General features: G+C 40.1%; 1 protein-coding gene across 2 annotated transcripts in view; it reads right to left on the bottom strand.

Annotated features, from left to right (window-relative positions):
- Nucleotides 1-12,576, bottom strand: part of ALDH1A1 (aldehyde dehydrogenase 1 family member A1) — a 238,935-nt gene that overhangs the window by 15,431 nt on the left and 210,928 nt on the right. For both annotated transcript variants that reach the window (XM_069763401.1, XM_069763392.1), the window contains exons 10-12: nt 9,050-9,234; nt 4,591-4,755; nt 3,730-3,887 (exon numbers count right to left, since the gene is read on the bottom strand). In XM_069763401.1, the coding sequence (XP_069619502.1) occupies nt 3,730-3,887; nt 4,591-4,755; nt 9,050-9,234 (508 nt within the window). The remainder of the gene's footprint in view (nt 1-3,729; nt 3,888-4,590; nt 4,756-9,049; nt 9,235-12,576) is intronic.

The following is a 12,576-nucleotide window of genomic DNA, read 5'->3' as shown; positions in this document are numbered from 1 at the left end:
ATTTTCTGTTTCATATAAAGGACATACAGCCCAATTGAAGGTTCTGGTAATATCTTTGTTAAACCAATAATAGCATTAACATACAGTATATTTATTAGTGGTGTGAGCAGAGCCTTCTGGATCACAAGTTCACAACATGGTACTATTGTTACTCCTATGCTTTAATATCAGGGCAATGCTCACTGCCATCTTTATCCAATGTCTATTTTATAGCATATTTATAATGTAGGTTTGTCAGTGGTTGCATGACAGCTATAAAAATGGCTACCATGAAGAAATGTAGCACAAGTCACTCTGTTTCCAAACATCAGGGGATGCCCTAGCCTTCAAACGTTCATGCCTATACATGAATCTCATCTTACACAGTAGCCTGTGGGTTCACACCACGGAGTCAGCTCCTGACCGATGGTGTAGGCTGGCAGGAGTGATAGGATATGTGTGTCAGAAAAAGTGGGGCAGTCAAGGTACAAAATCTCAGGGAACAGGCAAAGGTTTTTAAATTGGAAAAATCACAAGATCAACAAGAGCTGACATCTTGGGATGTAAACTAGGCAACAAAAACTATATCTGGCAGATCCCAGCAGCAATATGGGAGCTTTAGGTATGGTGCTGTCCTTTTTGCCAAGGAAGGGAGCCGATTAAGCTAAATGGACAGCACACATTCCCACATTCCATACTGCCAGACTAGATGGCGCTACAGGTCCCAACTACAATAGTGTTAGTGGTTGGACGCAGCATGGGCCACCAGGGGCTTATGGTCCTCAAATCGCCCCAGTCACCTGCGCCGCTAGCAGAATGAATATCATGGCACCTGATGACAGGAGCAGACATGGTTGAACTGGTCCCAGAGGAGATGTGATAACGTTGTTAAGCGGAGCCACCCAAAAGGAACCTCCCGGATTGCATTTTATCTTAACATGCTTACAATCAACTTCCAAAATTGATTCTCTAGTCATATACAACCATGGCCAAAAGTGTTGGCACCCTTGAAATTGTTATAGAAAATGAAGTATATCGCCCAGAAAATTATTATTGCAACTAGACATATTTAGCTACACATACGTTTATTTCCTCTGTCTATTGGAACAACACAAAAAACATAGAAAAAACAAATTGGACATAATTTCACACAAAATCCCCAAAAGGGGCCGGACAAAAAATTGTTGCCACCGTCAATTTAACCCCTTCATGACCGGGGGATTTTTCGCTTTTCCGTGTTCGTTTTTCGCTCCCCTCCTTCCCAGAGCCATAACTTTTTTATTTTTCCGTCAATTTGGCCATGTGAGGGCTTATTTTTTGCGGGACGAGTTGTACTTTTGAACGACATCATTGGTCGTGTACTAGAAAACGGGAAAAAAATTCCAAGTGCGGTGAAATTGCAAAAAAAGTGCAATCCCACATTGGTTTTTTGTTTGGCTTTTTTGCTAGGTTCACTAAATGCTAAAAATGACCTGCCATTATGATTCTCCAGGTCATTACGAGTTCATAGACACCAAACATGACTAGGTTATTTTTTATCTAAGTGGTGAAAAAAAATTCCAAACTTTGCTAAAAAAAAAAAAAAAAAATTGCGCCATTTTCCGATACTCGTAGAGTCTCCATTTTTCGTGATCTGGGGTCGGTTGAGGGCTTATTTTTTGCGTGCCGAGATGACGTTTTTAATTATAGCATTTCGGTGCAGATACGTTCTTTTGATCGCCCGTTATTGCATTTTAATGCAATGTCGCGGCGACCAAAAAAACGTAATTCTGGCGTTTCGAGTTTTTTTCCCGCTACGCTGTTTAGCGATCAGGTTAATACTTTTTTTTATTTGATAGATCGGGCAATTCTGAGCGCGGCGATACCAAATATGCGTAGATTTGATATTTTTTTTATTGATTTATTTTGATTGGGGCGAAAGGGGGGTGATTTAAACTTTTATGTTTTTTTTATTTTTTTCACATTTTTTTAAACTTTTTTTTTTTAACTTTTGCCATGCTTCAATAGCCTCCATGGGAGGCTAGAAGCAGGCACAGCACGATCGGCTCTGCTACATAGCAGCAATCTGCTGATCGCTGCTATGTAGCAGAATTGCACGTGTGCTGTGAGCGCCGACCACAGGGTGGCGCTCACAGCGACGGGCAATCAGTAACCATAGAGGTCTCAAGGACCTCTATGGCTACAATGGAGACGCATCGCCGACCCCCGGACATGTGACGGGGTCGGCGATGACGTCATTTCCGGCCGCCCGGCCGGAAGCGGTAGTTAAATGCCGCTGTCTGCGTTTGACAGCGGCATTTAACTAGTTAATAGGTGCGGGCAGATCGCGATTCTGCCCGCGCCCATTACGGGCACATGTCAGCTGTTCAAAACAGCTGACATGTCCCGGCTTTGGTGCGGGCTCACCGCGGAGCCCTGCATCAAAGCAGGGGAGCCGGCATCGGACGGTATAGTACGTCCGATGCCGGTAAGGGGTTAATATTTGGGTACACATCCTTTTGAATAAATAGCTGCTATTAATTGCTTCCTCTAACCATGAATAAGCTTCTTACACCTCTCATCTGGAATTTTGGGCCATTCTTTTTCAAACAAGCTCCAGGTCTCTCATATTTGCCTTCTTCCAACAGTAATTTTAAGATCTCTCCACAGGTGTTCAATGAGATTTAGATCTAAACTCATTGCTGTCTACTTCAGAACTCTGAAGCGCTTCGTTTCCATTCAGTTCTGGGGGCTTTTTATGTTTCTGTGTCAGCAGTGGGGTCCTCCTGTGTCTCCTGCCATAGCATTTCATTTCATTCAAATGTCAACAGATATTTTGCGCTGACACGGATATACTCTGAGCCTGCAGGACAGCTTGAAATTCATTGGAACTTTGATAGGGATGCTTATACACCATCCGGACTATCCACTGTCGTAACGTATCAATTTTTCTCTGTCGTTTACATCCATGGAGACTAGCTACAGTGCCAGGGGTTGTAAACTACTTGATTATGTTGCATCGTGGACAGAGGGACATCAGGATCTCTGGAGATGGACTTGTAACCTTGAGATTGTTGATATTGTTCAACAATTTTGGTTCTCAAGTCCTCAAACAGTTCTCTTCTCCTCTTTCTGTGGAACACACAGACACACAATGCAAAGATTGAGCCAACTTTTCTCTGTCTAATCTAGTTTCGGGTGTGATTTTCATGTTGCCCACACCTGTTACTTGCCACAAGTGAGTTCGAATGAGCATCACATGCTTGAAACAAAGTTATTTACCCTCAATTTTGGAAAAGTGTCAACAACTTTGTCCAGCCCATTTGTAGGATTTTGTGTGAAATTACACCCAATTTGCCTTCTTTTTAATCTTTTTTGTGTTGTTACATTACACACAAAGGAAATAAACATATGTATAAGGAAATCTTACCCCTTAGACCTCAGTCCAGAGCCTCTCACCTAGCCAAATCAGTTGTCACGAGGGCCAATAGCACGAAACACCATGTCTGCAAATTGAGATACTGATTTGGCTTTTATCCCAAGTCATATTGCAAGACTCGTTAAAGGGTTGATTGTGACTTGCAGGATCGCTACTTCCAACAGGTGGCGCTATAGAGTTCAAGTCCTCTTTTTCTCTAAAGAGGCAATATGCATAACAAAACATTATTTTCTGGAAGAAATACTTCATTTTCTGGAACAATTTCAAGGATGCCAACACTTTCGGACACGAGTCTACAAATTTATAATAGGTACATTTAGAATCTTACTTACCAGACCGTTCCTGCTTGAAGAGCGGCAGAAATTGTCATTGCTTTGTCAATGTCTTTGGTGAAAACTCCAGCAGCCAGTCCATATGTGGTGTTGTTTGCCCTCTTAATTACGTCATCGATATTTTTGAACTTCATAATTTGCTGTACAGGTCCAAATATCTATTGACATAAAATAGTGATTTGATATATTTATATATAAGCAAAAAGCATGAATGGTATAGAAAACTTTTTGGGATAATGAGGAAACTATCCAAAAATAAGTATCTCTGACCATCCATAACGATAGTAATTATGCAGATTTGCATTTAGGGTATCTAGGAAAACAGGTTGACTTTCCTTTGGGGATCATTATGTTGTTTTTCTCGCAACAGTTCAGATACAATGAAAAGTAGAAGATATGATTACATTAGATATAGTATAGTAAAAATTAGCTTTACATAAACAAAAACAACTAGCAAAAAAAATCACTTTATGTAATGGCTATTTATTCTGTAACATATGAGTGTGACCATTTTTCATTTCAATAGAGGTCCCAGCAGAATACTGCAGATTTTAATACTATAATGATATGACAGTTAATAGGTAATCCTATGTTTGACATTTATGGCCTATCAGCAGAATAACTACCCAATAGATGTGGGTCCCATTGCTAGGACCATCATCTACCTCTAGAACAGGGCTTTTACAGCTTTGCTCTTTTTGAGCCTCTACAGTAGAACTTCAAATTACTATTTCAGTAGGACTACCATCATTCTGCAGTGATAAATGAAGTCAAGAAATCGTGGAAACAACACATTAACCTGATGTTCCAATAACATGTAGAAAGCATAAGCAGATTAACCTAATTTACTGATGAACATACCTCTTCTCTGGCAATGCGCATGTCATCCTTAACATCTGAGAAGACGGTAGGTTGGATAAAGAACCCTTTATTGCCCCATGCGCCACCCCCACATTCCAGTTTTGCTCCTTCCTTCTTTCCACTTTCAATTAGCGAAAGAATTCGATCATATTGTTCCTGGTCAATCTAAAATGTGAAATTATGAAGAATAGATGTTACCTTTACAAAACCTGTTTTATTGTGGAATCTGATCATGTGATCATAATATCACATACACAATTATTTAAGTAATTGCCAATAGACAGTATTAAATTCAGGAGTTTTGAGCATGACATTTGCTCCAGAATAACACAATACTTATACGATGATGACATTCATGCCGGCTTAGCACAAGAGTTAGCAGAGCATATATAATTCTTTTTCAGCACAATCTCACATTTCTTGTTTTTCACTTTTCCTTAACTTGATTATCTTGTAACTTGAGCCAAACTCCATTATGCAGAATGTAGACCCAAGGTAATGAGAATAGCTATAAAAGCTTTACACTTGACTGAAATACAAGTGAAATTACCACTAGGAGAAATTAGTAGTCCTTGTGCCCTTCTTCAATCATACGTGTCATGTTTAGGAAATTCTTTACAAACTTTATCTGGACGTGTGTTGTCTGACTGTAGCTTCACAATGTAATTAATGAGAATGAAATACTACATACTAACTGATAGCAGACAATTAGTAATAACATACATGATGTATAGTGTTCCATTGTCAACACGTCTGTAGAAATAAAATATTTCAGATGTTTAAATATTGCTATACAGGACAGCTACCCATATGTGGACATTTAAAGGGACTCTGTCACCTGAATTTGGCGGGACTGGTTTTGGGTCATATGGGCGCAGTTTTCGGGTGTTTGATTCACCCTTTCCTTACCTTCTGGCTGCATGCTGGCTGCAATATTGGATTGAAGTTCATTCTCTGTCCTCCGTAGTACATGCCTGCACAAGGCAAGATTGCTTTGCGCAGGCGTTTACTATGGAGGACAGAGAATGAACTTCAATCCAATATTGCAGCCAGCATGCAGCCAGCAGGTAAGGAAAGGGTGAATCAAACACCCGAAAACTCCGCCCATATGACCCAAAACCAGTCCCGCCAAATTCAGGTGACAGGTTCCCTTTAAAGATACTGATGTATGGAGTTCCCAGAGTGAACCCTAGGTAGAGATCTCAAAACTAGATTTGAATGGAAAGAAAAATTCACTGAGATTTGACAAACTGGTTATCCTTATATGTGGTGCCTCAACACCTTTAATATTTTGAACCAATTTTAGACCACAGCTCCACCGATAAATGGGTTATCGACAATCGAAATATATGTGCACAAATGCTTGTATACTTCAACAAAAACAGTCCATCTTCCCCAGGTTTAGCGCTCTTTACCGCTGATCCAGTATGTAGTGTCTGCCACGGTGACATCAGGACTACAGTCGCTATCACCGCTTCAGCCAATCAATGTCATGAGCCAATGAGATAAGTGATTGGCTGCAGCAGTGAGATTCACTACAGTTGTGACATCACCACTGCAGCCGATAAAAAAGCCTGGATCAGTGGCAGAGGGACAGTGCCAGACTTGGAGAGGATGAGTACTATCTGGTTTCTTGTAGTAAAAGTATATGAGCATCTGAGTAACTGTAGTTTGATCATGATAAACTATTTTCAGTCTATCCCAGCTGATATCACTGTAGTAATAAATCAAAGAACAATGAAGTCCCTTTGTCCCTTTTTTCAGTATATAAGGGAAGGTTAGTTTATATGATATCCGTCCCAGGATAATGAAGCATAAGCTTTGAAGGTTCGCCCACACTAGCATATAAATCCCCCAAAAAAGGGATTGCACTCGGATCAATGTTATTCAATGAGACAGTGCAGATCTGCGTATTTTTTTTTTCAGCTGTACTCTGAAATCACTAAAGTGCAAGAAAAAAAAACAGATGCCATATGGACCATCAGTATGGCATTTGATATTTATGGATACATTGCAGTTCTGTAGCAAAGGAAACTGTAAATGTTCCTGTAAAATATTAATTGCTACAGCACATGGATGGCAAGTGAGAAAATAATTGTCCCACTTTTCTGGATGATTATGCGACTGATATTTTTATTGGCTCATGTGACCCCGGCCTATCCCTCGCTATGTGTGATGTTTGTCCCTTTGCTAGATACAAGGGATGTATTTGGCGCCCTGGAAAAAACAATGGTAGAATTTATTAAGACTGGTGTTTCTTACAGCAGATTTAGTCTCAAGCCACATTCAAATGTTCAGCACTTGGTCAGTATTTTACATCACTATTTGTAAGGCAAAATCTGGAGTGGAACAGTCAGAGGAAAGTATAATAGAAACACATCACCCCTTCTGTATTTATCACCCACTCCTGGGTTTGGCTTATAGATACTGAGGTAAAATACTGACCAAATACTGAACGTGTGAACATGGCCTTATTCAGAAAAGTGAGACAATTTTCTGTCACTTGTCATCCATAGACAATCCATTTTTACTCAACAGCTATAAATCTTTTACAGGACCATTTACAGTTTCCTATCTTACAGAATTGCAGTGTATCTGTTAAAATCGAATGCACTACTGATGGTCCGTATGGAATCCATTTTTTTTCTTGTATCCAACTAATTTCAGAGTGAAATCGCACCATTATATAATTTTTTTTCCTCACATCGAATACAGCTGAGAAGAAATACGCAGATCGGCACTTCCTCACTAAGTAACATTGGTCTGAGTGCAATCCATTTTTTATCTGATTTATACGCTCATGTGAGCGAGCCCTAAAGTATGCTGGAGTAAAATTCAACTAATTTATTAAAATGAGGATTTCTGGTGATCCGCGAACTAAATAGGACTGTATTAAGTTAATATATTTGTTTCCTAACACTTCATTTTGCACAACATCTATAAAATCCTGGCTTTCTAAGTGAAACTTGAGTCAATAGTGTGACATAATCCTATACAGAAATATTGAAATATTAACACAAAAAACCCGGATTGGTTTTCCCATTTTAACAAGTCTTTTATATCTGGGAACTAAAAATCTTATGTGTGCTCAATTCACACGCTACTTTAGGCTTTAGACCTTTTTCTGTTGAAAATTATAGTCTTAGTAGACACTAGTGATGAGCGAGTATACTCGTTGCTTGGGTTTTCCAGAGCACGCTTGGGTGGTCTCTGAGTATTTGGATGTGCTCGGAGATTAAGTTTTCCGTCCCTCACAGCTGCATGATTTACAGCTGCTAGACAGCTTGAATACATGTGGGGATTCCCAGCAACCAGGCAACCCCCACATGTACACAGGCTGGCTAGCAGCCGTAAATCATGCAGGTGAGTCAACAAAAAACTAAATCTCTGAGCACTAACAAATACTCGGAGACCACCCGAGCATGCTCGGGAAAACCTGAGCAACGAGTATACTCACTCATCACTATTACACACTCATCACTAGTAGACACATACTACAGTAGAAAGTGGGCCAATAAAAGGCTTATATATTGGTAGTTTCCTTGGCCTGATTGTTACAATCACATCAATAAAAAGCTCAAGGTTCTCCTGTTTAATCTCTTTCTGCAAAGATATAGGTTTCTTATCTTTTTTTTCTGTAAAGGATGTGAACATTATGAGTTTAACTTGATAGCAGGTCACTCAGTATGGTTAATTGTGTCTAGGCCAAGAGCTGAAAACAACACCTTGTCTTGCCAAGAGCTAGACTAGTTATTTTCCTGCACATTTTTATCCCTAAGCATAGAAAGCCTGAGAACTTTGCAAATTCCCATAGCACTGATAAATGAGCTATTAATTCAATGTGTAATTAAAATACCCTAGGATATGATTATGCACAGCACTCTCCTATAAAAAGGTACATAGCAAATAATTCTAGACTTACTGGGAAACAATGAGGAACATTTGACAGTGAAAAAAATGTTATTACACTGGGACATTCTTTCGATTGCTGTAATGATGGGTAAACTAATAAGACCAAACAGTGGATTGGAAAAATATAAGAATTTGACAAGTTCAGGTAAATAAAGTCCCTAAATTAAGAGCAGGTTTAGAAAGCCGTACTTCTATTTAGGCCGCACATGTGCAGCTCCGTGTTATCATCTGCTGTTTACATACACTAATCTGATCCAATTTATGGGGCAGAATAGTGCATGTTGCCATCTTCTCATGCAGACCATTGGCCCAAGTGGAAAATCGGCCATGTGCACTGGCACATCAGGTATAATGGATCCCCGTGTGAACAGCGGTGCCCACCAATAGCACGTGTACATATAATTTGCTCATCTGAATGAGCCCTTCATGAACTACAAGATAACAAATGTCAAGAAGATTCTTATAATCTCCCAGTTTGTGAATAAATTACTTGTTGGCTCCATCTACTCCCCATAACCATTATGTAATTATGAAATTAACAATTTACCTGTGGACCTTGCTCTGTTGAAGGTAATAGCGGATCTCCTAAAACCCGTTTTTTTGCTTTTTCAACACTTCTGCGCACAAATTCATCATAAATTGATTCTTCAACAAATATTCGAGATCCAGCTATACAACACTGTCCTTGGTGATAGAACAGCCCATGGTGGGACTGCTCTATTGCATTGTCCACTAGGAGAAAAAAAAATTATATAACAGATTATCTGAGAAATAGATGAAACTTTTTCCAAGTTTATAAGGGTTGTCCTCCACTTGAACACCTATACTCACCAGTGGGGCCGGTGCTGTTCCAGTGGTGTTGGCACTGGCTCTCCCAGGGATTGTGTAACATTGTTATGTCATGCGATCCCTGCTCTGGCTTCTCTGTCCCCGCCCTCGGACGTACCCCATTTATCCTGTGGAAATGAGAGAGCAGCAGCTCTCACTTCCTCCAAAGTCAGGGACAGTTAAGTCAGCGCTAATTGGTTGCATGGACTGTGTGATAAAAGTATGTCAGGCAATCCCTGAGAGAGCCAGTGTGGCAACCACTTCAACAGTGTCGGCACCGGGGTGAGGTTCGGAATATAGGTGTTACTAATTTACAAGGGGAAAATATAACGATCGAGAAGGGGTTGTCCAAGTAGTTGACAACCCCTTTACTATACATGGCCAAAAGGTCTAACTGTGTTTTGACAATGCTCAAATATAGAAGAGTTACATTAATACTAATGCTAAGTTTCCATGGTTCAAAAGCACAGTGTCACTTCCTCTGTGTTTTACAATGCTAGCAAAGGTTTTGGATCCGCCGCATGTCAATTTATAGTGTGGATCTATGTGAAAATTTCACAATGATATCCACAGTGATGTATACAGCTGCAGGTGTCACTGCCAGAGATCAGCAGCAAATACACTTAGTGGGAACCTAGTCTAAATGTGTCAGTGTATCCTTACATGCTAAAGTTTTCCATTGCTAGCCCCATGATCTAGATGCAGATGCCATCTACAGTGGGGAAAGTATTTGATACACTGCCGATTTTGCAAGTTTTCCTACCTACAAATTGTAATTTTTGTTGTAGGTACATTTGAACTGTTAGAGACAGAATCTTAAAATAACAAAACTGAAAATCACATTGTATGCTTTTTACATAATTCATTTGCATTTTAATTATTTAAGTAAATAAGTGATGCAAAAGAACAACAGAACAGAACTCAATGTTGCACAGCGACAGCTCCAAAACCTGAACGATATGGAGAAGATCTGTATGGAGGAGTGGGCCAAAATCTCTGCTGCAGTCTGTGCAAACTTGGTCAAGAACTACAGGAAACGTCTGACCTCTGTAATTGCAAACAAAGGTTTCTGTACCAAATATTAAGTTCTGTTTTTATATTGTATCAAATACTTATTTCATGCAATAAAATGCAAATTGATTATGTACAAATCATACAATGTGATTTTCTGGTTTTCATTCTTAGATTCTGTCTCTCAAAGTTGAAGTATACCTACGAGGTTTGTAGGTGGGAAAACGTGCAAAATTGCCAGTGTATCTTAGAATTTGGTAAGTTTGTATACTAGAGGGTGCAGAGGCCAATACAGGATAAAAAAAGGCAGCCAAATGAATGTAATATTTTTTTTTTGCAATTGTATTTTTTTTTATCTAGGAAACTATTTCTACAGAAAATAGCACCTGGTATACTGCCTATTATTGTGCATTGGCTTATTGAAATACATTTTATGCATTTAAAAAGTACTTAAAGGGAACCTGTCAGCAGGATTGTGCACAGTAACCTACAGATAGTGTCAAGTCAGCCCCGTTATACGCATTAATATGACACCTTGCTTGATGAAATCCATCTTGTGGTTGTTCTTTATTTTCCATTTGTAGTTAAAGATATACTCGTGCTCTGGGGCGGCCAGTGAGGGATGGGTCTTCACGTGGTGCTCTGATGAGATATTCATAATGCAGCCTGCTGACAGGTCACTGATCCCTCACTGACCTGCCCACCCCCCAGTTTGCATAATGAATATCTGTACATACTTTTCAAATTGATTTTATTTTTTTTTTAATCTGTATAACGGCGCCGACCTGACACTGTCTGTAGGTTACCGTGCACAATCCTGCCGACAGGTTCCCTTCAAGAAGCAGAAAAATGTCATGCAAAGAACATAGTGCATTTGCTTGAAATATCATGGACCCTTAAAATGCTACAAAAATGCAAAAAATAAATATTGTGTAAATATTGTGTTCGAAAAAAACACCTAAAGGGAACCTGTCACCCCCAAAATTGAAGATGAGCTAAGCCCACCAGCATCAGGGGCTTATCTAGAGAATTCTGGAATGCTGTAGATAAGCCCCCGATGTATCCTGAAAGATGATAAAAAGAGGTTAGATTATACTCACCTGGGCGGGCGGTCCGGTCCAATGGGCGTCACGGTCGTGGTCCGGGCCCTCCTATCTTCATTCGATGACGTCCTCTTCACGCTGTGGCTCTGGTGCAGGTGGAGCAAAGCACTGCAGTGCGCAGGTGCTGGGCCTCTCTGACCTTTTCCCGGCGCCTTCGCACTGCAGTACTTTGCTCTGCCCTCAAAAGGGCAGACAAAGTACGCCTGCGCTGGAGCCGCAGTGTCAAGACAAGAAGAGGACGTCATCATAAGAAGATGGGAGGCCCCGGACCGGACCGCAGTGGGACCGCCCCTGGGTGAGTATAATGTAATCTCTTTTTCTCATATTTCAGAATATATCGGGGGCTTTTCTACAACACTACAGAATGCTGTAGACAAGCCCCTGATGCTGGTGGGCTTAGCTCATCTTCGATTTTTGGGGTGACAGGTTTAAGGAGTCACACCATCAAAATTTGAAATTTAAGTTCTATGTCACATTACTTCCAAATCCCTAATTTATGGCGAAGATAATTCAGAGTCCGGGGACAGGCGCAGTGAGTAATTTAGCAGTAGATTTGTAAACACTTTGGTGCTCATGAACATTATTATTATTATCGTTCCAATTTGTGACCTACATAGAGATACATGAAACTTTTATTGTACTTTTGTATGCCTCTATATGACTATAAGTATGTCTGAGAAAGGTACAAACAGCAGTAGGCATCTGTGCAAAAAAAAAAAAAAATGGGCCTCTTGGACTTCAATATCTCACATTACACTGCCCACCTATGTAGCTCTAATAATTGTGAGCCAGGTAATTTATTTCATAAGTACCCTGCATTCAATACAGTAGTCAGTGGGTTGTTGCTGGATATTTTATAAGGTGGCATTTGGCTCCTTGACCTACTGGGAGCCTACGCAGCTGCCTAGGTCACACATATGGTATGTCTACCCCTATATAATTATTCTCCCCTAGAGGTAGAGTACTAAGGGAAAGTATCTCCATACACATGGGCTCGAACAGAGTCTGTACAAGAGTGCACAAATGGATCTGTACAGTATACCTATGGCTTTAGTTCACAGCTGCACATGCCTTTAAAGAGAATCGGTCAGCAGGATTTCACCCCATAAACTATTTACATGTGCATTTAGCT

This window comes from Ranitomeya imitator, chromosome 1 (assembly GCF_032444005.1).
Source record: "Ranitomeya imitator isolate aRanImi1 chromosome 1, aRanImi1.pri, whole genome shotgun sequence".
Lineage (NCBI taxonomy): Eukaryota > Metazoa > Chordata > Amphibia > Anura > Dendrobatidae > Ranitomeya > Ranitomeya imitator.
Note: the sequence above shows the minus strand (reverse complement) of the source record. Positions and strands in the feature narration are given on the sequence as shown.